General features: G+C 48.3%; 11 protein-coding genes across 11 annotated transcripts; 5 read left to right on the forward strand and 6 right to left on the reverse strand.

Moving 5' to 3' along the window:
* Window positions 1-364: 364 nt before the first annotated feature.
* On the forward strand, window positions 365-3,285 carry N7487_006566 (putative raffinose synthase protein Sip1; the record flags this gene model as incomplete). Its single annotated transcript, XM_056874313.1, has 2 exons — window positions 365-556; window positions 652-3,285. 2 exons carry the CDS (start codon window positions 365-367, stop codon window positions 3,283-3,285), a joined length of 2,826 nt encoding a protein of 941 aa, XP_056732033.1.
* Window positions 3,286-3,598: 313 nt separating this feature from the next.
* On the forward strand, window positions 3,599-5,652 carry N7487_006567 (tyrosine--tRNA ligase MSY1; the record flags this gene model as incomplete). The annotated part of the gene is made up of 4 exons (XM_056874314.1): window positions 3,599-3,915; window positions 4,004-4,157; window positions 4,213-4,499; window positions 4,557-5,652. 4 exons carry the CDS (start codon window positions 3,599-3,601, stop codon window positions 5,650-5,652), a joined length of 1,854 nt encoding a protein of 617 aa, XP_056732034.1.
* A 313-nt stretch (window positions 5,653-5,965) lies between these two features.
* On the forward strand, window positions 5,966-9,859 carry N7487_006568 (mismatch repair ATPase MSH6; the record flags this gene model as incomplete). The annotated part of the gene is made up of 5 exons (XM_056874315.1): window positions 5,966-6,295; window positions 6,361-6,408; window positions 6,464-6,641; window positions 6,697-9,107; window positions 9,161-9,859. The coding sequence occupies 5 exons, from the start codon at window positions 5,966-5,968 to the stop codon at window positions 9,857-9,859; spliced, it is 3,666 nt and encodes a 1,221-aa protein (XP_056732035.1).
* A 492-nt stretch (window positions 9,860-10,351) lies between these two features.
* Window positions 10,352-11,679, reverse strand: N7487_006569 (uncharacterized protein; the record flags this gene model as incomplete). Its single annotated transcript, XM_056874316.1, has 2 exons — window positions 10,352-11,527; window positions 11,581-11,679. 2 exons carry the CDS (start codon window positions 11,677-11,679, stop codon window positions 10,352-10,354), a joined length of 1,275 nt encoding a protein of 424 aa, XP_056732036.1.
* Window positions 11,680-12,065: 386 nt separating this feature from the next.
* Window positions 12,066-12,621, reverse strand: N7487_006570 (uncharacterized protein; the record flags this gene model as incomplete). Its single annotated transcript, XM_056874317.1, has 2 exons — window positions 12,066-12,434; window positions 12,499-12,621. 2 exons carry the CDS (start codon window positions 12,619-12,621, stop codon window positions 12,066-12,068), a joined length of 492 nt encoding a protein of 163 aa, XP_056732037.1.
* A 435-nt stretch (window positions 12,622-13,056) lies between these two features.
* Window positions 13,057-13,478, reverse strand: N7487_006571 (uncharacterized protein; the record flags this gene model as incomplete). The annotated part of the gene is made up of 2 exons (XM_056874318.1): window positions 13,057-13,299; window positions 13,365-13,478. The coding sequence occupies 2 exons, from the start codon at window positions 13,476-13,478 to the stop codon at window positions 13,057-13,059; spliced, it is 357 nt and encodes a 118-aa protein (XP_056732038.1).
* A 3,269-nt stretch (window positions 13,479-16,747) lies between these two features.
* On the reverse strand, window positions 16,748-17,500 carry N7487_006572 (putative histone h1.3.; the record flags this gene model as incomplete). Its single annotated transcript, XM_056874319.1, has 2 exons — window positions 16,748-17,341; window positions 17,405-17,500. The coding sequence occupies 2 exons, from the start codon at window positions 17,498-17,500 to the stop codon at window positions 16,748-16,750; spliced, it is 690 nt and encodes a 229-aa protein (XP_056732039.1).
* Window positions 17,501-18,237: 737 nt separating this feature from the next.
* Window positions 18,238-19,144, reverse strand: N7487_006573 (uncharacterized protein; the record flags this gene model as incomplete). Its single annotated transcript, XM_056874320.1, has 3 exons — window positions 18,238-18,653; window positions 18,708-18,869; window positions 18,925-19,144. 3 exons carry the CDS (start codon window positions 19,142-19,144, stop codon window positions 18,238-18,240), a joined length of 798 nt encoding a protein of 265 aa, XP_056732040.1.
* Window positions 19,145-19,412: 268 nt separating this feature from the next.
* On the forward strand, window positions 19,413-20,612 carry N7487_006574 (glutaminyl-peptide cyclotransferase family protein; the record flags this gene model as incomplete). The annotated part of the gene is made up of 1 exon (XM_056874321.1): window positions 19,413-20,612. The coding sequence occupies one exon, from the start codon at window positions 19,413-19,415 to the stop codon at window positions 20,610-20,612; it is 1,200 nt and encodes a 399-aa protein (XP_056732041.1).
* A 311-nt stretch (window positions 20,613-20,923) lies between these two features.
* Window positions 20,924-21,972, reverse strand: N7487_006575 (YeeE/YedE family protein; the record flags this gene model as incomplete). The annotated part of the gene is made up of 2 exons (XM_056874322.1): window positions 20,924-21,628; window positions 21,685-21,972. 2 exons carry the CDS (start codon window positions 21,970-21,972, stop codon window positions 20,924-20,926), a joined length of 993 nt encoding a protein of 330 aa, XP_056732042.1.
* Window positions 21,973-22,689: 717 nt separating this feature from the next.
* N7487_006576 (FAD-binding oxidoreductase) lies at window positions 22,690-24,201 on the forward strand (the record flags this gene model as incomplete). The annotated part of the gene is made up of 2 exons (XM_056874323.1): window positions 22,690-22,948; window positions 23,015-24,201. The coding sequence occupies 2 exons, from the start codon at window positions 22,690-22,692 to the stop codon at window positions 24,199-24,201; spliced, it is 1,446 nt and encodes a 481-aa protein (XP_056732043.1).
* Between the last annotated feature and the right edge of the window lie 499 nt (window positions 24,202-24,700).

Below are 24,700 nucleotides of genomic sequence, written 5' to 3' on the forward strand. Positions count from 1 at the left end.
ATTCAAAACCATCCCAGGGTCTATATTGAAGGTTTCTTTTTTGAAGTGTTTAGGTAGTTTTTGAGAATGTAGATAAGTCGATATCACAACTTTGGAACTAGTATTTCGTACTATGTTGATGTTTGGTGTTGAGGTGAGGTCATTCTGGTTGGGAGACAGGGAACCTGCCCACTTACCCAGGTAGCTTCCCCGCCACTTCCTCCTGCAGGAGTTAAAACCAACCACCTGCCAGCTTCTCTCTCTCTGTTACACTGAAGCATACAAATTTTCTATAGTCTTTGAAATATTTCATAAATAAACCTTTTTTGTCACTTATTTCCCGCTACTGGGCCAGACACCTGATTCAACACCCCGCCTTTCTCCAATGCAGGTCAACAATAGAGATACCTCAACCCTCCCAATTCAGGGCCCCAGCCAAAGCGCTCGAAAGCCCCAAGCATCATTTGTTAGTCCAGCTCAGATGGCCATGTTTGCACGGGTGACATCCTATCCCCCGCTGGGACAAATCACTTGTCTCCAACCAGAGCAGAAGGCATTACGGTCTGAAGAAGATGCGGTGAGTCTCTCAATATCATCATCTCTGATGTTGCCAACGACAATTTCCTATATTTATTGAAGCTAGAATGCAAAGACATACTAACATTACCGAAGCTGCGTTTCACGGTTACCATCGAGTCCAGCAGCTCATTCCCCGCACAGCCATGGGAAGCGCAGATCTGGCATAACATCACTAGCCCCGAATGGGAATCTCTGCCATTGAAGAAATGTGACACAGATCATGCAGCTCTTTTAACCGGAAGTGATAACGACTGCAACTACCGTCGCTATGTATTCTCAGAAGAGATATCCCTGCCAGCCGCAGGAGGTCATGCCCAGTTCACTATCCGGTTCCGAACTGGACCAGATACCGAATGGCAATGGGCTAACCAAAGACACCCTGTCAGTGACGGTGAAATTGTATATAACGCACGCCACTCTGATCTCAACAAGGCTGTGTCCACTGATGCCGCTGCACCCGCTCCTAAAGAGCAACTGTCGAAGTACATTGATAATCTTCATGATGACTTGCAAATTGAGTCACGGCATAGTGAAGCTCCTGGATCGGTCCTTTGGGCACTTTTGGGTGATACAGATGCTGCTCAGAATGGATCTTCAAGCATCAAACGACTTGCGCTTGGCACCCCTTCGTCGGTGGTGAGGTATTTCTCACTAGTACGTGTTTCAAGCCCATGGCTGGGTCCTAGACATGGCAAAAAAAGCTTTCAACTTACCGAGGACGCAATATTTTGCTCCTTTCTGCGCGAAGATGGCGTGAATCTTGTTCTACTGGCTGTTTCCGGAGTCAACGATATTTTGACAGTGTTCCAGTCAGGCGAGAACGGTGAAGTTGTGATCTCCGCAAAGAGTGATGATTCAGAAGCATCAAGGTTCCATGTACTTGTCAGCACCGCAGAAAATTTCGAGGTTGCCATGTCTGCAGTAGTTTATGAGGCACGGAAGGTGGTCAGGCCATTTGCTGATGCGGCTCATCTGGATTTGGAAGATTCGGTCCCATTGTCTCCCCCTGATGATGATATGGTTCTTGTCGAAAAAGACCCAAGTGCACAGTGGCTGTCCGAGTGGTTTGACGGCCTCACATATTGTACTTGGAATGGACTAGGACAGGACCTCAGTGAAGAGAAGATCTTGCATGCCTTGGACTCATTGAAGGCGAATGGGATCAGCATCGTCAATCTTATTATCGATGATGGCTGGCAGACAAACGACAATGAAGGGGAGTCTCAGTTTAGGCAAGGTTGGAAGCAGTTCGAGGCACATCCCAAAGGATTTCCTAAAGGATTGAAGCATACCGTGGAAGGTATTCGCCAAGCACATCCGAATATTGAACATGTTGCGGTCTGGCACGCCTTGCTGGGCTACTGGGGAGGTATTTCACCAGATGGAGATCTGGCTCAAAGATTTAAAACAAAGCAAGTGAAGATCAAAGATCCCGCCGCTAATGGGCCCATGGCGGAGAACCTTCCAGATGGAACAATCCTTGCCATTGATCCCGATGATATTAAAAGATTCTACAACGAGTTCTACAGCTACCTGACGTCTGTTGGTATCGACTCGGTCAAGACCGATGCACAATTCTTTCTCGACCTCCTCGAGGATCCAGCTGACCGGCGGAGATTCATGACCTCTTACCAAGATGCATGGTCTATCGCATCACTCCAGCACTTCAGCACTCGGTCAATCTCATGCGGGTCAATGACCCCTCAGATTATCTTTCATTCACAAATGCCCACCAACAAACCGACACTTCCGTTGCGAAATTCCGACGACTTCTTTCCAGATGTTGTTACCTCTCACCCGTGGCATGTATTCTGCAATGCTCACAATGCACTATTCACCAGATATCTGAACGTATTGCCAGACTGGGATATGTTCCAGACAAGTCACGCATACGCATCATTCCACGCCGCATCACGATGTGTATCCGGAGGACCAATTTATATCACTGATGAACCAGGCAAACATGACTTGGCCCTGCTCAATCAGATGACTGCACCTACCGTAAAAGGAATCACGGTGATCCTGCGTCCTAGTGTTATTGGACGCACGATAGACATATACCATGATTATAATGAAGGACATGTTCTGCGCGTTGGAAGTTACACCGGCTGGGCCAAGACCGGAAGTGGAATTTTGGGCCTTTTCAATATTCAATCTGCCGAGGCGTCGAGCATAGTCTCACTGATGGATTTCCCAGGAATTCACGACGACTCCGAAGGCCAGTATATCGTGCGTGCACACAGCAGCGGTAAGATCTCGCACCGCATGCGGCCCACCAGGGACTCCTTGGTATCACTTGTTCTGGAGCCAAAGGGCTGGGAGATTCTCACTGCGTACCCGACTCGGTCGTTCAAGCTGGGGGGAAGCCACGGCAACAATGTCAGTCCGACACACGTGGCTGTGCTGGGCCTTTTAGGAAAGATGACTGGCGCAGCTGCTGTAGTGACTTCGGATATATCTGTTGTTGAGAACGGCCGGTTGCGAGTCGATATCAGCTTGAAAGCCTTGGGGACTCTGGGGATCTATTTTTCAGATCTTCAAGACAGGAGCATTGCACGGAATTTCATGGTCATGATTCTGGGCCAGCCAGTTCCACAAAAAACAGTGTGGAAGGAGGGCGGAGAGAATGCTAATGTGCTGGCAATTGATGTATTGGCGGCATGGAAATCTATGAAGTTGGACAGTGGATGGAGTAACGAGGCCTTTGTACAGGTTTTCATGGGTTGAGGTAACACCTCAAAGCCAGTCGTGTTTGGACATTACTACCGTGTTTTTATTGATAGAGATAGTATTATTCCAACACAGCATCCTTTTTGCAACGGACCCCAGCCAATATATACTTCTTTGGCCCTAAGCCCTTGGTGATGTCCCGATTGGGAAATCGATCAACATGTCAGAGATAAGGCCCGCATTATTAATGTTCCGGACTTATCGAAAGAATCTCGGACATCTGGAGCTAGCCCTGGAGGTATTGATCGTGTCCAGATTTAAGTCCATTGCGACCCATTTTTATTAAAATTCGCATTCTCAAACCGGTCCAATGCGGCCACAGTCGGCATCGCTCGGCCAAGTGCCATACCGCAGCCTTTTCAACCCCCGTCGGATCCCGTGCGGAGCGCGCAGTTTTGCCGCAACAACAGCTATTCCGCTGCGCGGTGATAGCACTCGGCCTGTATTGTCCGCTTCGCAGTCTGGGACATGCTTCCGGCAGCAGAGATGGATTACACAAAAGTATATTCAGCGTATGAAAGACGGTGAGAAGGAGTGGGCAGGGTTTGCGAAAGAAATCAAGGCCGGGAACCGCAAGAACTTCGCGCAACACTTGGAGGAGCGAGGCTTGATTCATGATGTTGTCGGGTATGTTACACCGGGATATAACGAATTTATGGCGTTTGCCGCTGGAAATTGTTTGAATGACTCGCTAATCGTTTCCTTTGGATTACAGCGAACGGGACTTGTTGCATAAGGTCTTCACTGAAAAGCGCGCTGGAATATACGTTGGAATTGACCCAACTGCCCCCTCAATGCACGTTGGACACATGCTTCCTTTCATGGTTCTCGCCTGGGGATACGTCTGGGGTTTACCTGTGACATTCCTAGTAAGTTGCCTCCAACACCACGACCTCATTGAATACCTCAACTAACACCCTATAGCTTGGCGGTGCTACCTCTAGAATCGGCGATCCCAGCGGGCGCCTCAAGGGGCGAGACGCTGTCCATTCTTCAATCCGAAAGGCAAATATGGCTAGCATGCACATGCAATTGAAGAAGTTGGGCTCCAGCATTGAGCAGTACGGCAGGAGACACGGACATGAGAGACAACCGATGTGGAAGCGGGCATTGGAGAACAATAACACTTGGTGGAACTCGATGCCTTTCCTTGAAGTGCTGCGAGACCTCGGCGCTTTCATGCGACTTGGTCCTATGCTCGGCAGAGATACGTGAGATTAAGCAGGTCTGACGATGTTGTTGCGGGTATACTGACGATTTTTGAACAGTGTCAAGACACGGTTGAACCAAGGCGATGGCATGTCATTCGCCGAATTTTCCTACCCTATTCTCCAGGCCTGGGATTGGTGGACGTTGTTCCAGAAGGGCACGCAAATCCAGGTCGGAGGTGCCGATCAATACGGAAACATCCTGTTTGGCATGGAGGCTGTCAAGTCTATCAGCCGAAACACTGCCGACGAACAAGTCCGCAACCCATTAGAGTCAGAACTAGATCGGCCGATCGGTTTCACTACGCCACTACTGACAACTGCGTCCGGCGAGAAGCTTGGCAAATCTGCTGGAAACGCTGTTTGGCTTGACAAGGACCTGACTTCTACATTCGAACTTTACCAGTACTTTGTGCGCACGCCTGACGATGTTGTCGAGCAGTACCTCAAGCTGTTTACTTTTATTCCCTTGCCTGAAATCGCCACCATCATGGAGGAGCAGAACAAGGATCCATCTAAGCGCGTTGCGCAGCACAAGCTCGCCCTTGAGTTTGTTGAGCTTATTCATGGCAAGACCGAAGCTGATGCCGTGGCTCTTCAACACCGTCAGCTTTTCCGTCCCCGATCCTCAACTGCAGAGCCCACCCCTCTTCTCAAGTCATCCGCTCCTCAAACTGGTCACCCGCAATCTCCCACCGCTGGCTTCCAGACTCCTCAATCTGGGAACCCGTATGCTCCTCAAACAAACTGGGCCAACATGGGCGATATCAAGGTCACCCTCCCCGAATCCCTAGTCTTCAACCAGCCCTTCAACAAGATTCTGTGGTCGGCCGGCCTTGTTTCATCCAAGAGCGAGGGCCACCGAGTCATCATAAACAACGGCGCCAAGGTTGGAAGCCGTCCTGGTGACAGTGGTCCCATGTCGGACCAATTGTCCTTCACGCCTATCCGGCCGTGGGAGGCAGACAAGACGAAGGAGTTTGTCCTGAATGGTAATCTCCTGATGCTGAAGTTGGGCAAATGGAAGCTCAAGGCCGTTCACATTGTGCCCGACGAAGAGTACCGCGCACTAGGGCTCACAGCTCCTGGATGGGAGACTGAGCCCGCTGAGTCCACCGAGTCCGCTGAGCCAGCCGAGCCGACCAAGTCGGAGTAGGGCGCATCTCCACTAGATCTGTAATTCTACAATATCCAATCTGTACAATAGTATAAATATTATATCCTCACCCCTTCAGACAAACAAAATCCAAGTAACAAGTACTTCGTAGTGAGGTAAGACAATGTTGCGGGTGTCGATCAATTGATAGGTCGAGTCTCGGAGAAACCTTGGAAGTGCTTTACGCGTCGACGCGATCCGCGCCTTATCTCCACCCTGTCCCCGATTCTCTCACAACTCCCCTAATTACCATGTTGAGTTGAGAGTGTATTGCCATTTAGTCTCAATTGCTTATATTCTATAAAAACAAAATATGGCCAAACCATCGGCCTCATCTCCGTCTGCCGCGTCATCGCCCGCGCTCAAGCGCGCAACTCCCAGCACCCAGAACATGCGCACCCAGAAGTCGATTCTTGGTTTCTTCCAAAAGTCCTCACCAGCGACTCCCTCGAGTAATCGGACGCGAGAACCCGCATCATCCCCCGCGCAGAGAGCTTCAGAGAAGCGTAGTGAGAACGCTGTCAAGCCCACACCAAAGGAACAAAAGCGAAGCTTCTCAAGTTTTGCGCAGGATTTGAGTCCTGTACCTAGCAGTGATCTCCCAGTACCAGAGGAGGAAGAGGATAATGGCAGTGACTTAAAGGTATATCAATCCGGTGTGTCCTGCTTGTTTGTTCCTTCACTCTGACTGAACTCTTCTCTCCTTAGACCACCAAAGAGGCACAGCAGGACTCTACCATGTCGCCGTCGCGTCGAGTACGTGTAATACTTTATTGCTCAATTGATCTATCCCACTGACTTGTTTTCCTAGGGAAAAAAGAAGGTCAGCTACAAGGAGTCTGACTCCGAGGGCGAGGACGACGACGAGGTTATCTTCCGTCCTAACCGCAAGGACCGTGTCTCCGGCCGTGCAGCCAAGAGAAGACGAACTGAGCCGGAAAGCGAAGATGAATTCAATGATGCAGGGGATGGAGGATACTCGGACGATGGTACGGTATTCTATCGCTGGTTGGTTTTGTTGGCACATGACTAACCTGGATGTAGAAATGGACGATTTCGTTGTTGCAGATGACTCTGATGAAGAGATAGCCGCATCTTCTAACAAGCGGAAACGACCATCCACACAATCGGCACGCAAGCCTACCTCCAAATCTTCCTCCGTTCCCGCCCCTCCTCCACCCGACAATGACATCGACCTTGATCTCCCGGAGGGAGAAGGTTCAGCTGGAACCGCGAAGAAATGGGCGTTTGATCCGGAGAACACAGAACCTAGGAAAGAAAGACCTGCTGTGGCGTCTTCCAAGACAGCATCCAGCGCAAGAAAAGAAAAGGCCCATGTCAAGGAGCCTGAACAGCGCTACTCATGGCTTGCTAATCTCAAAGACATCGACGGCAACCCCCAGGGCCACCCTGACTACGATCCCCGAACCGTCTACATCCCTCCGCTCGCATGGTCCAGATTCTCGCCTTTCGAAAAGCAATACTGGGAGATCAAGCAGAAATTCTGGGACACTGTCGTTTTCTTCAAGAAGGGCAAGTTCTATGAGCTCTACGAGAATGATGCCACTATTGGTCACCAACTTTTCGATCTGAAGCTCACGGACAGAGTGAACATGCGCATGGTCGGTGTTCCCGAGATGAGTTTAGATCACTGGGCGAACCAGTTCGTGGCCAAGGGTTTCAAGATTGCTCGTGTGGACCAATCTGAATCCGCGCTGGGCAAAGAAATGCGTGAGAGAGAGGGAAAGAAGCCCACCAAAGAAGACAAGATCATCAAGCGAGAGCTTGCATGTGTGCTTACTGCGGGTACACTGGTGGAGGGTTCCATGCTTCAGGATGATATGTCTACATATTGTGTTGCGATAAAGGAAGCGATTGTGGACGAGCATCCCGCATTCGGTATTGCATTTGTCGACACTGCTACGGGTCAATTCTTCTTGTCTGAGTTTGTGGACGATGTTGACATGACCAAATTCGAAACTTTTGTCGCGCAGACTCGTCCTCGGGAGTTACTGCTGGAGAAATCTTGCGTTTCACAAAAGGCCATGCGCATTCTAAAAAATAACACCGGGCCCACCACTATCTGGAATTTCATGAAGCCTGGTAAGGAGTTCTGGGAATCTGACATCACAATTCGAGAGCTTGAGGCAAGCGAGTACTTCGTCTCGGCGGATGATGATAATCTCACAGCCTGGCCCGAGACCCTACGTCAAGCTCGCGAGAAGGAGTTACTGATGTGTGCATTCGGTGCTTTGGTTCAATATCTGCGAATGCTGAAGATTGAGCGGGACTTGATCACCATTGGCAACTTTACGTGGTACGATCCCATCAAGAAGGCTACGAGTCTTGTACTGGATGGCCAAACCCTGATCAACATGGAGATCTTCGCCAATTCATTCGATGGCGGGTCTGAGGGCACTCTATTCCAGTTGCTCAACCGATGCATCACGCCCTTCGGCAAGCGCATGTTCAAGCAGTGGGTATGCCACCCATTAATTGATTCAAAGAAAATCAACGCGAGACTGGATGCTGTTGATTCACTCAACGCCGATCCCACTGCCCGGGACCAGTTTTCCTCCCAGTTGACAAAGATGCCGGATCTCGAGCGACTGATCTCTCGTATCCATGCTGGCAACTGCAAGGCTCAGGACTTCGTGCGTGTTCTGGAAGGATTCGAACAGATCGACTATATCATGGGTCTGCTCAAGGAAAGTGACACCGGCTCAGGCGATAGCATCATTGGTCAATTGACAACCGCGATGCCCGATCTTGCCTCTCTGCTGGGATACTGGAAGACCGCATTCGATCGTCCAAAGGCAAAGGAGAATGGCATCCTTGTTCCAGAGTCCGGTGTCGAAGAAGACTTCGATAACTCCCAAGAGATCATTGAGCAACTCCATCGGGACCTTGACACCCTGCTGAAGAAAGCTCGCCGGGATTTGGGGTCATCTGCCATCTGCTACAGGGATAACGGCAAGGAAATCTACCAACTGGAAGTTCCAATCAAGGTGAAGAACATTCCCAAGGATTGGAACCAGATGTCTGCAACCAAGCAGGTCAAGCGATACTACTTCCCCGAGCTCCGAAGCCTCATTCGCAAGTTGCAAGAGGCCCAAGAAACTCATAGTCAGATCGTTAAGGAGGTTGCTGGACGCTTCCATGCCCGGTTCGATGAGCATTACAACACATGGCTAGCTGCTGTTAGAATTGTATCACAGCTCGACTGCCTAATCAGTTTGGCTAAGGCTTCTAATGCCATCGGCCATCCGAGTTGCCGACCAGTGTTTGTGGAGGATGAGCGAAGTGTCCTAGAATTTGAAGAGCTCCGTCACCCTTGCCTTCTTTCGTCTGTCGAGGACTTTATTCCCAATGATATCCAGCTTGGTGGCAAGCACGCTAGCATTGACTTGCTCACCGGTGCTAATGCTGCCGGAAAGTCTACCGTTCTCCGAATGGTGTGTTCGCCCCCCTCGCCCTTTTATTTTAATCATGTTGCTAACAAGTATAGACCTGTGTTGCTGTCATCATGGCCCAAATCGGTTGCTACCTTCCCTGCCAGTCAGCTCGCCTGACCCCAGTCGACCGAATCATGTCTCGCCTCGGCGCAAACGACAACATCTTTGCCGCCCAGTCAACATTCTTTGTCGAGCTGTCCGAGACAAAGAAGATTCTTTCTGAGGCTACTCCACGCTCACTTGTCATTCTTGACGAACTCGGCCGTGGAACTAGCTCTTACGACGGTGTCGCCGTGGCTCAGGCCGTACTTCATCACATCGCTACCCATATCGGAGCCCTGGGTTTCTTTGCCACCCACTACCACTCCCTTGCCGCTGAGTTTGAGAACCACCCCGAGATTGCACCCAAGCGTATGGCCATCCATGTTGACGATGTCGAGCGCCGTGTCACATTCCTGTACAAGCTTGAGCAGGGTGTTGCAGAAGGTAGTTTCGGTATGCACTGCGCATCCATGTGCGGGATTCCTAGCAAGGTCATTGAATGTGCGGAGAATGCTGCCAAGCAATGGGAACACACTAGCAGGCTTAAGGAGAGCCTGGAGCGTCGCAAGGGCGGTGGCTACGTTGGTCTGGGCTGGTGGAGTGATGTGGCCTGGGCGTTGCGTGACACCGTCAAAGAGGAAGACTCGAATGCAGGCGATATCTCGGATCGCGGCTTGGATGTCTTGATGAAGGCAATTGAGGCGCTTTAGTGACTGAGATACTTGTTCGGTGGTGCTTCGTTCTGTTTTTTCCCCCGTCCATCTTCATAATGTGGGTCTATGATCTTTCACCTTTCATTTCAACTGGCTGTTCGTGTCAGATTTCGTTCTGTTTTTTATATCTTGGTTCAGAGGGTGTCTCTGGATCTGTTCGGTTATCTAGTCTCCTATCCCTACGTGTATGAATATGTATTCATCTCCATAGCAAAGAATGTTTTTTCATTTTAAATCAGCCCGAAATTCATTGTCGAATCTAACAGTGAGAGTAGGTCACCAATGCCATTGCTCCTGTTTCTTTTTCTCGATTTTCTTCTCTTTTCTTTCTGGTCGTTCGAACTTGCTAGTCGAACAAAACACACAACACAACACAACAATTGCCACAAACACTCAGTTGCACAGTCTAACAATTTGATCATAGTCCATACCTACATGTAGATTCCCACTTCCCCTTGTGGCAAGTAAGATACCTCGAACCAATCAACATCAGACATCATCTTCGTCGGGCTCCTCAGATTCCTCGTTTTCCTCATGCATGGGGTCAGCCTTTTCATCGTGCTTTTCCTTTGTGGTCCTCGCAGTAGCATGCCCGTTTGTCTTCGGTGCATCCACTTCTAGAGTAAGACCATCCATAGCTCCCCCAACGACGTCTTTATCCAGGGACTCAGCTTGTCCGTTGGTTTTGTAAACTTTCTTGCGATTCCCATTCTGGGACTTAGCCTTGACAGACATCTTGACAGGAGTAGATTTGGCATGTGCTCGGGGAGATCGACCATCTGTCTTCGGTGCCTCCACATTCCCTCCCAAAGTAAGACCATCCATAGCTCCCCTAACAAGGTCTTTATCCGGTGACTCGGCGAGTTCGTTGCTCTTGTCAAGCTTCTTGTGATTCGCAGCCTGGGACCTGGTCTTGCCCGAAGCGGACTTGGCATATGCTCGAGCAGGTCGGCGTTCGACTTCTTCCTCCATGTCACTATCGTTGTCCGAAGTATCATCCAGTTCACCGAGGTTTCCGAGCCGCTTACGCTTAACTCTGCCATGGCTTGTGCGGGAAGAAGTGGCGTTCATCTCTTCGCCAGAGGACTCGTCGGCACTTTCTTCTGTGGAGTCATCCTGGTACGCGTATTGGCTTCTGCCACGCTTCACACCCTGGTTGCGCTCGATATTCTGGTAGCGTGCGCGGGAGGATGAGATGTTGGTGCCTGCATACAAAGGACTATCCCTTCCTTTTCTCACTTCATGACTTGTAGAGTGCTTGTTGTGTCTGTTGTGTCTCGTGGCCTTTTGTTTAGTGTTCCGGCGTTGGGTCTTACTTGCGGGGTTGAAGTTCACCAGTGAAGAGTCGTCGTCTTCGATCTCGCTGTTTTCAATGTCCTCACTGTCACCGTCCAGAGACACGCGCTTGCCTTTTTTCTTGCGTTCGGCGTAGGCTTTGCGCTTATCGTTCTGGTGATGGGTCTTTGATTGAGTCTTGTCGACTTCTAACTCGGACGACTCCGCTGCGCCTCCTTCAGCAGGGAATGGCCATCGAGTCAAAGTCGACTCGAACCTATGATCAGCAATACATAACGCGGATAGGTTTCGCTTGGCGTAATTGAGTGCGCGTAAAGCATGCTTTGGTGTTACATTTGCAAGACGTCCCAGTTTGTTGGTGTCAATATCCTGAAGGATGTTTAGTAGGCACAAGATAACATTCAGTGTATGTAGGTAACAACCTCCATGGCAATGCAAAAGTGTGCAAGAACTAGGAACTTGATATCGACCCCTGCTAGGCCCATCCATTCAGGATTCTTGACTCCACGGCTGAAAAACATAATGTGTTCGTGATAGCCTTATTTCTTGTTCACCCAGTGAACAAGAATCAAAACCGGAAGCACAGAATAAGGGAGTATGTTGAAGGAACATGGAGGACAAAGGGAAAGCAAGGGCAATTTATACGAGGGGACCACACATAGACAATTTCTACGCACATTCACATTTGCCGGTGGCTATACCATGTTGTGCAATAGGTTTCATTGTTGGGCAAACATCTGTGGCCATTCCCGTAGGAGAGGGCGAACTAGGTACACTTGATAAACAACCCTTCTGTCATGTGCCTCCTGATAAATCAAGTTCTCAGATATCTCGAATCCCATGGAAAGTCCAGTAGGAAGTCCCCAGTTAAGAACCTCGAGAGAGACTGCATTGACAACACGATCACTTAGTCGATAGGCTCCGGCTTGATTTTGATATCGGCATCGGCCTTGACCTTCACCAGACTGTCGGTGCTCTCGCCAGATTCAACCACAATCTCAACCTTCACAGTATCTTTGGTATCCTCTTCAGATTCAGCCTTGGTCTTGATATCATGTTCGGGCTCGGGCTGCGGGTCAACAACTTTGTCACGGCGCTTCTTTGCGCAGCTGTTGCCTGCAGACTTGCCCTTGGCATTCGAGTTGGTTTGGTCGTTGTCTAGGTTGTCCAGTTCATCCTCGAACATCTTTTCCAGCTTGCGCTTGATAGATGGAAATCTGCTGGCTGCTGATTTTTTCTTCATATTGCTCAGCTTTCCGAGCTTTTCGGTGTCAAGCTAAAATTGTAGATACGGTCAGTTTGAGTCGTGGTTCGAAGGATGGTACAAAGACTGTGCGTACCTTTCCACCCATACACAGGACACTGGCCATAATGAGCTTTATTTCACCGGCTGTGAAATCACCCAATAGCCCAGACTTCTTCTTGGGAGATGGGGTAGTTGACATCGTGTCAGTTGGTAACATAGGTGACGGTGTATTTGGTAATGGATGAGTTCGTTCTTTTTGATGAAATGGGGGGTTATTGTGGTGTACAAAGGCACTGGATATGGGTTGTGGTGAACTGTTGATGTTGGAGAACACGGTCTGTTGGGTGGTGAAGAAGGAACAACCTTGGAACATTACGTGCAGTTTACTTGTGGTAATAAGAAGCTTGTGATATGGTATTGGAGTCGAAGACTACCATCTACATTACTTCCCTCGACATACCCTTATATGAGAGATTCTATTACCATTCCAAATATGGATCTTCAAATTCTGCATGATTCACTGCAAATGAAGCCGTACTATGTGATTGAGCTTGACACAATATGTAGGATCCTTGAAACATCGACCCTGGGTCAGAGCTGCAAAGTTGACCAATGCTTTTTTGGTCTAACCACTGATGAATCTCATTCCATCCTAACCCTCAGTGTCATGGCCGCGTGCAGCCTCCACAGCCTCATCAGAATCCTTGTCATCCTCCTCATCCTCCTCAGCTTCTTCAACTTCTTCAACCTCTTCCACTTCCTCGGCTTCCTTGATAGCCACTGCAGCGATTCTCTGTTCCTCCCATTTCTCGAGGCATCGTCGGGCCTCGGTGAAAACGGTTCTGGCAGAGGAAGGCTTAACGTTGCAAAGCTCCCCAAGCTTCTTCCAGTTAACCTGCCAAGAAGACTCACCTTGAGCTCAAATACCGTGGAGATTAAAGAACACACTCTTTCACTTACCTTGTTCTTTTCCATGCATAGGTATCCCATCACAAGGCGCTCTGTCTGGCTTGGGGTGAGTCCTACTGACTTCACCGGGTCAGAGGTCTTCCCTTGTTGCTTCGAGTGTGACATGATTGTTGATTGTTGATTGTGATTTTAGATAGTGATGGAAGGTTGAATATGGGATTTTAGAAGCGAGTCTTGTAGATATTAATCTCAGAAAGGCAGATGATTGTTGATGGGGAAGAATTACGAGGAGGGAGACCTGAGAAGTCAGTGTATTATATAAATTATCAACCCGTCCCAAGTCAAAGCCAATTTTAGCCTACATATTCCGACAAAGCTGATTCTAAATCATTCACTATGCTTTTTTTTTTAAAAAAAAAGTTTTCTATCGCTATCACGGCATTTTCTGATCTCACGTTTGCTCTTGATTTTACAGCTCCTCTCTAGTGCTTGAAAATGAAAGATGCTGCAGAAAGCTTAGATATGGATCGTCTAGCTGAGATATGGATCGTCTAGCTGAGATATGGATAGAGAGCGTCTGTAAGAGATGTCAACAAAGCTTTTAGACTATGATTCTTCTGTGCAGGATGAACATGTTCTCCCATTTATGGAAGCGGCATCTGAGTCAATGGGAATCCCAGAGATTTCTTCTCACCATGTCAAGCTTCTGGATAGTCCGTTTAAGATGGCGAACTAAGTCAATGGACTTGGGTTCTTCAAGAAATTCACCCTAGCTGTGACCATGCTTATTATCCTATCACCTGTCGAATGAAGTTGAATTGGTAATCAATAAAGATTACCGCTAGCTGTCCATCCAAAAAAGCACAAATTTATACGCAGAGACCAGCCTGACATGTAAGGCCAGGTAGAACCCCACAGGGGGTGCCATTCGGACGCTTATCAAAGTATTGAATAAACCCCCTCCGACAAGTAACACGGCATACATCCCCTGATACTTCAACACCTTTACCACACTGGAGTTATCAAATCAGCACGCATTCATAAGTTAAGTCTCTCATGGGAGGAACGGACAAGTTTGCCCTCCATATCTGTAGAGGGGACGTCGGTGTCGCGAATAGATACCTAAAGAAAAAAGACCTATCAGCTCATACTGTTCCTATAAAGTATGCGGACTGCTTTGATCTATAGCCGTAGCTTACCTGCCGCTGTTGAAGTGTCAGTCCACCTGTTGGACTAGCTGTTCCCAGTCCACAAAGGACAGCCAAGACAATAAAAAATTTCATATTAAGCGTCACCAATGGTATCAAATTATAAAGCCAATCAAGAGTCGAGAGCAGCTGGTTATAGAGATAAAGTCAGGAATTGTACGAATAATTCACCAATGAGGAAGGGAATGACTTTTATACCTTTCAGACGCGCCAAGACCCAAATTTCAAGCTCGAACCAGTCATGTTGGCAGGGGATAGAAATTAAGGAGATATAGTTTTTACACAGGTCAGACGCAGCTCAAGTGGAGAGCATGGCTGTCTCGGAATTTACTACTCAGGCCCTTACATATTCGAGAGGCTATGTAACTAGTTATTCTGCATATCCCTGTATTAGCTAAACGCCTGAATTGGTGCAAGTGCCGTTTCTCGATCTTCTTTCCCTGTACGGTATCATGTGCAGTGTCGCTTTATAAATTTACACCCTCTATCTGCTCTAACATAGTCCATAGACGAATGCTATATATAGTAAATACTATATGACGAATAGAGTATGATTATAGTAAGATGTTTATTCTAACTGGTGACCATTTTCTACATCCTCATGTGTTTTTTTGGTTTAGTATGTTGCACATTAACCCGACGATAGGAGGTGGGACGTGAAGGCACGGCGACCATTGTTGGTCGTTTCAAGCCCCGATTGGTCCGTCCGCAAGTATGGGGACGGCAGGACGGCTACAACGTATTTTACAGCGCTACTAAAGGTTTCTACTGTATGAAGCTTAGACCTGGCCCCTGCATACCACACCATTCATTATTGGAGAAGGCGTATACTTACAGTATCCAATTTCTAGAAGGCGAGGAAGACCTGGCTAATGGTAATGTGACTGGAAGCTATTGGTATGTCTGTTCAAAGTTTTTACTTTAAGCAAGAGGCCGACCCTATTACACCTATGAGTAATACCATTAATTATCACGTTTCCCCGTCACATACTCGTTGCAAATCAACCAGACACCTCCCCGATTCTTAAGCTTACAACACACTTTAAGAAAAACACCACCAACATGCTTGACTATCATCAACCTAAATATGGCATTGGCTCAAGAGCTGCCATAGGAACAGAAAATTCAAATTTATTGAATCGAGCACCGGTCACCTTAGAAAATGTGGATGATGGTGAAGATAACTCAGCATCGAAAGACACAGCAACGAAAAGCGAACCCTATTACGTCAGAAGAAGGTATTCATTATCTCGTTTACTAGGTTGGGTATGATTATCTATATGATCGCAATCAATATCATCTTTCCCGTGATACCTATACTCGAAAATGATTAATTACAGTATGACGTCTGCGCAGATAAATTTAACTATCACTATATATATGATTATTTAAGGGCTTTCGCTAGCGTTAATATCTACGCTTTCTGATCTCTTAGGGCGGCGCTTAGTATAGATACTTATATATAACTGTATATGATAGCAAATGTTTTACTTAGACTTCCGCACGACCCAGAACCCAACCCAGACCCAGTGACTGGGGCCCCAGAAAACCCAGTATAGCCCCAGTTCGACCCAGTTTCTGCATAAATTATAGCATAAATATTTAAATAACATACCGTCATTTCCCCTGTTATAGTTTCTATATCGAAATGCTACACTCTCTACCAACAAGGCAAATGAGATTTTATCAGTGAGCACTCAGTGAGCAAATCAGAGTGCTCAGATGATGATCAGTGGGTGGATCAGGGTGCTCAGGTGATGATCAGTGAGCAGTCATGCTGACTATGTAATGATCGATCAAGTCAGGGTACTCAGGGGCGTGCTCGATTTTACTCAGTAGTCAAATAGCGGCAAGAGGTGAGTACTAAAACGGAAAGGGAAAGGTATCGAGTGCCAGGGATTATCCGGTACATATGCATGTTATCCCAGATGTACGTAAGATGTCTGATTGCCAACATGTGCAAAAATGCCGGATACGTAGTTGGAGCGAGCGGCAAATGCAATTCCCACCATTTTCTTTTTCATTTGAGTGCTCATTTGAATGCTTTATCACTGGTTTGGAACGAAACCCAGTAGATACATATTTTTGTCTTTTTTTGGTATAAAGAGCATTCAGAATCCCCCTTGATAGCATCGCATTCTCCTCATGATCATGTGAAAATCTGGTAAAAAGCACGAGTTCTCAAATCTGTTCCACCTCGTGCTCTGGGAGTTCCTGGGCTGAGAATTAATTCTCAAGCTGGCCGTTCTCCTGAGCCTTTTCTTGCTTGCAGGCATCACCCTCTTCATCGGGCAGTGGGGACTCAGGGAGTTGCTGGTTCACAGCCAGGTCAAGCACAGCGTCGTTGTTCTCATCGGCCTTGACTTTTGCATGCTCCTCCTCAGTCTTGGGCTTGATTGCATCAGCGGTAGTGGCAGTTTCAGTGACAGGCTCAGCAGCGGCAATAGCGGCCTTGTGGGTAGTATCCTCAGTGAGGCCAGCGGCGAAATCAAAATCATCAGTGAAAGGGCTAAACTCGAGCTTCACGGAGACCTCCTGGTCGTCGGCTGCCTCGGACTTGATAGCAGCCTCGTCACCCTTGGTAGCCTTGGCCGACTTGGGGGTCTTGGGAGACTTGATAGCGCGAGGCGCCTTTGCGTTTGCCTTTCCGCGCTTGGAAGAAGAATCCTCAGGCGACATGGGAGCACTGGCACTGGCACCATCCCCATTGGCGTGGTCATCAGCGTACAGCTTGTCTAGCTTGCGCTTCGCAGTGCGGAAGAGCGTGTGAGCAGACGAGGCTTTGATGCCAGCATTTGCAGCAAGCTTGTCGTAGTCGATCTTTATGATCCACTATATTAGCAAGGTAACTATAGTGTGAGAACTCGGGACCGGCTAACATACCTTGTCATTCTTCAGGCAGACATTGGCCAGGACCAAAAGCTTGGTCTCAGTGGCGGAAATGCCAGGAAAGAGGGTCGGCTTCGCCTGAGAAGACATTTTGAAACAGTTTGGCGAGACTGGATAAAGATTTGGTGGTTAACGCTGAGTTTCAATTTCAATTTGAACTTCAAGTAACGGATGTAGAAGGAAGAAAGAGAAAATACCGGGAAAGGTTGAAATGGCAAATAAAATAGCAAGCCCCGTCGATCCAAAACAGAATGAACGTTCCCAGAACGCGCGTTGGGGTGAACTTTCCTTGATGATAAATCGTTCTCAGAACCCGCATTGAAGTGAAGTCTCCTCGAAGATGAACTGTTCTTAGAACGCGAGTTGAAGTGAATTTCTCAGCGTAGAATGCAATTTGATGAGCCTGGATGTGGAAATAGAAATTCGGCGACATAGCGATTGACGGGAATTTCACTGCATTCAACCGCTATATCGCGGTTAATCTGGGGGGCCTTTGGTTCAGATATGCTCAAGATGAGAGCCAAGTGAGAGACCTGAGGCCATGTGAGCGGGCCTCATCCCACCCTAAAGCATGATAGAACGATATGGTTGCAACTGGATTCTTTGCATTAACATAATCCACACAAGTTAATCGCGGCTGGGACCTCATATGTTTAATGTGTGAAGATCCAAGAGCCTGAGGTAAATGGATATGAAATATACGACATATTCAATTATTAATTCATAGCTACCTTCGATCAGAGTGACTGAGATTAGGCCCCATCGATCAATAACTAAGATAAATAGGCGCTAGACCATCAATGGAAGCAGTCATAAGATTGCATAGATCAATGAGGCCGTGACTTGGCTTTTTGAATCTGCTGGTAAATTCCGTTCCACAATTCAGGGAAGAAAGCCGATGTCTGTCTCCCCGGTTTGCTGTGGGTTCCAGTATAGAACTGGGTTGGAGCTCTTCCCTGCCACCATCGTTGGGGTGAAGGATTCAAATTCTGGAATGTGACAGGTCGCAGAGCGTCTTTGAAGGGAACGAGATCTCCAAGACGGACAGTTGTTTGCCGGGGAATGGTATTGAATCGCATGCTGGTCAGATATAGCACTGCCGTTGGAGGCAGGTCTTTTGCATACTGGACAGCGGCTTCCCGCGACTTCCTCGCAAAGGCAGGAAGTGCCAGATGGATAAAGTTCACATACGGGGCAGCAGTATATGAGACAAATAGCATTGGGAGGGCGCCAGCAGCAATCACTAAAGCAAAATCAGCATAGACGCATAGGGGATGTAATGTCCAATTTAGCTTACCCGCAGGTGTGCTGTACCAGGGGTAATCATCAGCCACAGAGCATGCTGGTGCAACGATTAGACATGCTGCACCAAATAGAAGGACTGTCGTGATCCGCAGCGTTCCTAGAAAAATAGCTCTACCCGTCCCTCCATAATAGACTAAGATTCGTTCTGGTGGCCCTGTAACTCTATCTCAGCAAACGCGCATAATACCAGGAGGTAGGTTTCGCATTACCTGTCCTGATGGTTGTCTTTGGTGGTGTGAGGTTTCTTGTGACTGGAGAACGCGCAGCTGGGAGGGTTTCCTTCGATTTGGGTAATGGTGAAAGATGCTTCTGCGACGGCCGAGGGATCTGCGACTTGAAGCGAACCCAGACGCTCCTACGAAGACTGCGTTGGGCACATTCTGGTAAAGTTGTGCGTAATTGAGGGTGGAGTAAAACCTGTAGTCGCATTGTGCCTGTGTAATGTAGTTGGCTTGGGATTTGGACGTTGATTGATCTCCCCAATAAATCGACGATCACCCGGCAAAAAGGGTGACCGCCTTGGCCTCCGCTCTGTTTAGATTGCTGGATGTGCTGACCTACCAGCTTTTTGACACATTCTCCCTTGATCTCATACCATATAATATCGTTGATTACCTAGCTAAATTAGGCTTGGATTCATCCGATCGTTGCTTTGATGCAGGTCGAGACCCGTTAGCGCGAGCTTTCCTTCCACGCCATGTCTCCGGCTTATCGCATGACACCTGGCATTGTGTCAATTTGGCTATGCATTCTTGTAATGCTTCTAGCATGTGTAGACGCATACGAGGAAATATCAGATAAGACGTTGACCGGACTCCCGCGGCCCAATAACGACTTCGACATTCACAATGGCGCTCTGTTGTCACCTATACTAAGGACCCGCGTCCCTGGCACCCCCGGCTCCACCGCGGTGCTCAGTCACTTCGCCAACTTTTTTCGAACCACATTGCCCAGATGGACTATTGAGGTTCATAATTCCACGGCCAAAACGCCACTATCCAAGGGGAAGGACGTACCTTTCCGAAACTTTATCGCTACTCGCGATCCTCCTTGGGCCTCGGTTGGCGACGTTGGCCGGCTCACTCTTGTCGCCCATTATGACAGCAAGATAGAGCCAGAAGGCTTCATCGGAGGTATCGACAGTGCCGCGCCATGTGCGATGATCATGCATGCCATGCGCAGTATTGATGCCGCGCTAGAAAAGAAATGGTCCGCGCTGCAGGAGCAAGGACTACACACCTATCTCGAAGAAGAGCGGGGTCTCCAGGTTATATTCTTGGACGGCGAAGAGGCCTTTAAAGACTGGACTGACACCGATTCCCTCTATGGAGCTCGTGCCCTGGCTACACATTGGGATGACCAGGTCTATCCCGCGATGTCGGAATTCAAAGGTCCCTTGTCATCGATATCTCTGTTTGTCCTTTTGGATCTGCTGGGCTCGAAATCCCCGACAGTTCAATCTTACTATGAGACAACACACTGGGCTTATCAAAGCTTGGGCGCCCTTGAAAAACGATTCAACTCATTGAAGCAGTTCAAGTCTGCCTCGGCTAGTTCATGGTTCGTCGATACTGAGAAGGACGGACACAATCTGTCGCCTATGGGTGGCATCCAGGATGATCACCTTCCTTTCCTCGCCAAGGGGGTTGAGATCCTGCACCTGATTGATTTTGCACCCTTCAAGGGATTCCCTTCTGTTTGGCATACAATCGACGATGACGGTGAACATTTAGATTTGGATACCGTCGAAGACTGGAGCATGCTAGTAACCGCCTTTGTTGCGGAGTGGATGGAATTGGAAGGCTACTTTGACCATCAATTTACCCTCAATCCACGCAGTAACGACGAATCTGCTGAGTTGGAAGCCCTCCGCATGGATAGGAAGACCGAGTTGTAAGCTATTCTTCCGTTTGCTCACCTCTACATCTTTAGTCCCCTGTCTAGTCTTTTTCCCTGTTATATACCCAATGCATTTATTCACGGACCAATTGCATCTATTTTCAGTTGAACCGACTATGTACATATTCGATGGCATTATTACCCTTGCTAATCAAGCCTCGGATGCAGCTCTTAAGATCTTCGGACTTCCATATTTTCTTTTCTTGCATAACCATCCACCGATTTCGACTCTATTCCCCCGAGAAGACGCCAATGTTCAACGAAGCTAATGAAGAATTAAATGTCTATAATTTCTATATCCCATTCACTTTAAATCAGGTTGCCCATCATGTAACCGCCCATCGTGATTAGTCCCCAGGTCGGCTGTAGGACTGTTCGCAAAATTGCAGGGCCCGGGCAAACCCCTCTCAGTCCCCAAGCTAGTCCAAACGTCGCAGCACCCGCAACAAAGCGCCAATCTATGTCGCTCACCGTGGCCGTTGGGAGTCGCCATTTCTCTGCAAGGGTAGGCTTAGCAACAGGCTTTCCCTTTTCAACCGCCTGGCCTGGTTTCTCGGCCAGGAAGGTGAACAACGATGGCCCAATTCCAAACAGGATGATCAGCGCCAGCGACGGATCGAATCGGGATGGGTCAGTCACAAAAGCAAAGAACCTGAGCACCTTGGCTGGGTCAGCCATTCCAGATATCAAAAGACCCAGGCCAAACTCCAACCCTGCCACATAAGAATAGACAACCCTAGATTTCTCCGACCGATGGACTTTCTGCGGGACAACGATGAAGTTTGTGACAGCCGCCAGCAGTGCTGCACCTGCCATGAAGCCGAACTCCGGCCCAGATGGATACATTGGCGTATAGCACGGGGTCGAACCACAAGATGGGATATTAGATCCGCCCTCAACAAGGTTCGCCGTGAGCAATGCAGTTGTGAAGAAGATGGCGGTTGCAATCAGCGAGCGGGGCGAGAGACGCGAAAGCCCACACAGCATGTGTCCGGAGGTACAGCCTCGACCGTTCTACTTCACTTAGTCAACTTGTTCCTGGTTCTCCAATTATATCCGATACTCCTGACCTTTGTTCCCCACCCCAATAGGAAGCCCACTCCCAATGTTGCTGCAGCAGAAGCCCATGATTGTGGAGACGCGGGATAGTCCGGGATCAGTGATGGTGCCAGCAAGTATACTGGTACAATGCTGGACACCAAACCCGCGATGATGGGCACATTGTCACGACTCGGGTTGAAGGCGCACCCAGATAGAAGAGAGGATATGCCGAAGACGGCACCGTTGTGTATGAGTAGGCCGGATGAGCCTTGGAATAGCAATAGCGCGCCCAGCGTGGTATGAATTGGGGTGAACATGATGTTGATGCTGTGTCGATTCGTCTTTGTTATTAAGGTTTTCTCCCTGATGTCATTGCGGGAAGTGCAGTCTGGTGTTGAATGAGGTATAGAACACCAAGAAAGTTGAGGGAAAAAATAAATAACCAGGGATTCTCTCGAATTCAACGTTTGAAAAAAGAAGCGAAGAAGTCAAGAAACAAAGAAGTCCAGTTAGGGTTTCCATATTGCATGACAAGGGATTTCCGGATCGGGGACCATTTATGTCGCCGTTATAGTTATAGTGGTCCCCGAGCAATTTCTTTCGGCATCCCCCGGTATTCACATAGGCCATTATGAGCTCATTGGTTGACTATGCTATTCGAATATTTGCTCTTGATTCCATCATCTCAAGCACTTTCATGTACTCATTCACCGTGTTACACCAGAGTCCCTGCATGCAGTAGCATGACAGGCCAAGTCGGGTAACTATGTTTAGACGAAGATCCTCAAAAAATCAGAAGACCCTCTTAGTACTAGCAACGAATGTGACAACCGTGACATATGTAACAACTGTGACACCGAGGAAATGAGACGTCGGAGAAAGCAGAAGACTTGGCTAGGGTTCTCCGTCTCGTGAAGCAGTCGCGATCCCGCCGCCACTTCTATCTGTTCCACCGGCCATTACGGATCTTCTCTTTTGCATTAGCCTCCACTTGACCATCTCGTAGGTGGCCTTCAATTTTTATTCTCGTCTAAATGGGGAACACATCCAGCGTCGCCGGCCGTGAGTGCTTCATGGCCGCCGTGGGAGGAAACCCTACTATGGCGACCTTTCGGGGAGATCTGTCATATGAATTTCGGGCCCTGCCGTCCTATAACCTGGCCATTCCTGTCCACCCCGCGGTAATCACTTATCCGAACACTACGAGCCAGGTCGCTCAAATTGTGCGTTGTGCCGTTGAGAGAAACTACCGGGTACAGGCTTACAGTGGAGGTCACAGCTATGGAAACTATGGTATGGAAGTGCCTCATACGTCCCAATCATTGTTTACCTTTTGCTAAGTCAACTATACTATGGTAGGTCTGGGAGGAGCCGATGGCCACGTCGTCGTCGACCTAAAGAATTTCCAAAACTTCTCGATGGATCCGGACACCCATGTTGCCACAATTGGAGCCGGTACAAATTTGGGTGATCTTCAAGACCATCTCCTACATGCAGGTGGTAGAGCGATGTCACATGGATCTTGTCCACAAGTCGGAGTTGGCGGTCATTTCACCATTGGTGGTCTTGGCCTCATGTCACGACAATGGGGAACTGCGTTGGATCATGTGTTGGAGGCTGAAGTAGTTCTTGCCAATTCCAGCATTGTGATTGCGTCGGACACCCAGAACCAGGATATTTTCTGGGCTATCAAGGGTGCGGCCGCCAGCTTTGGCATCGTCACTGAGTTCAAAGTTCGCACGCAGGAAATTCCCAAGGGCGCTGTGCAATACACGTATACATTCAGCCAGGGAGACATACTTGACAAGGTCAAACTTTTCCAAGCCTGGCAGTCCATCATCGCGAAGCCGAACATTACACGGAATTATTCCACCGAGCTCACAATCTTCCAGGACGGTATTGTAATCACGGGCAGCTTCTTCGGAACCAGAGAGGAGTTTGAAAAATTTGAGCAGGAAAACAGCCTCCCAATCCAAAACAGGGGCAATGTGGCATACATCACAAACTGGCTAGCCTTGCTAGCCCACGCGGCTGAGAATTACCTAGTCTCAATCGGTGGAGCTTTGCTCACTTCGTTCTACTCCAAGTCATTATCGTTTACAGTCGACGAACTATTCGCCGAGCACGGGCTAGTTGCCTTGTTCACGTACCTCAACACCGCACCGAAGGGTAGTGAGAACTGGTGGGTTATTTTTGACCTGGAAGGTGGCGCAACCAACGATGTTCCTATGAATGCTACGGCCTATGTTCACCGTAATGCTGTCATGTGGATGCAATCGTATGCTGTTGTCGGCTTTGAGCCTCCTGCATTCATTGCCAGGAGGTTCCTCGATCGCTTGCATCAAGTTGTTATTGAAAATCGGCCACCCGGACCTTTGCGTTCCTATCCGGGATATGTTGATCCTTACCTTCAGAATGGTCAGATGGCCTACTGGGGATCGAATCTTGGGCAGCTCCAACGTATCAAGACTCTTATTGATCCGAAAGACGTCTTCCACAATCCGCAGAGCGTGACTGTTAATCCCATTATCAATTCTCACGATTAATACTACTTGAGGGAGAAGTTGGATGCTAGTCTCATATGTTTTATTGACACACGAGCGGACATTTCGATACACCTTTGTAGTGGTTTTGTATTTCCCATGGGTATATAGGTTTAAATTGAAAGGATTTTCATGACATGCTTACGGAGTAGATATGGATGATTCCAAAAATACATTAACCCAAGTTAAATACAGTTAGCACCAAGAAGGCTAGTGTTATCTTATATATTAAACAGTTACGAGGTTCCCCTCTTTGTCTCCGATCTCCTTAAAACCTTTGATCCCAACTTATATCACTGAGGTATGCATGCTACTGTGATGTCGTCACCCGAAATTTACAAAGGAAATTGCCATTGCGGTCAAATTAGGTTCAATCTGGATCTACAGCAACCCTTACGGCAGGTTTTCAGCTGTCGTTGCTCGATATGCACCAAGAAGGGCTACCTCTGGATATTCCCGGAAGAATCCCAGTTCCAAATTACAAGCGGACATCAATCTATGG

This window comes from Penicillium crustosum, assembly GCF_028827405.1.
Source record: "Penicillium crustosum strain IBT 35664 chromosome Unknown utg000002l_segment0_segment0, whole genome shotgun sequence".
NCBI classification, from domain to species: Eukaryota; Fungi; Ascomycota; class Eurotiomycetes; order Eurotiales; family Aspergillaceae; genus Penicillium; species Penicillium crustosum.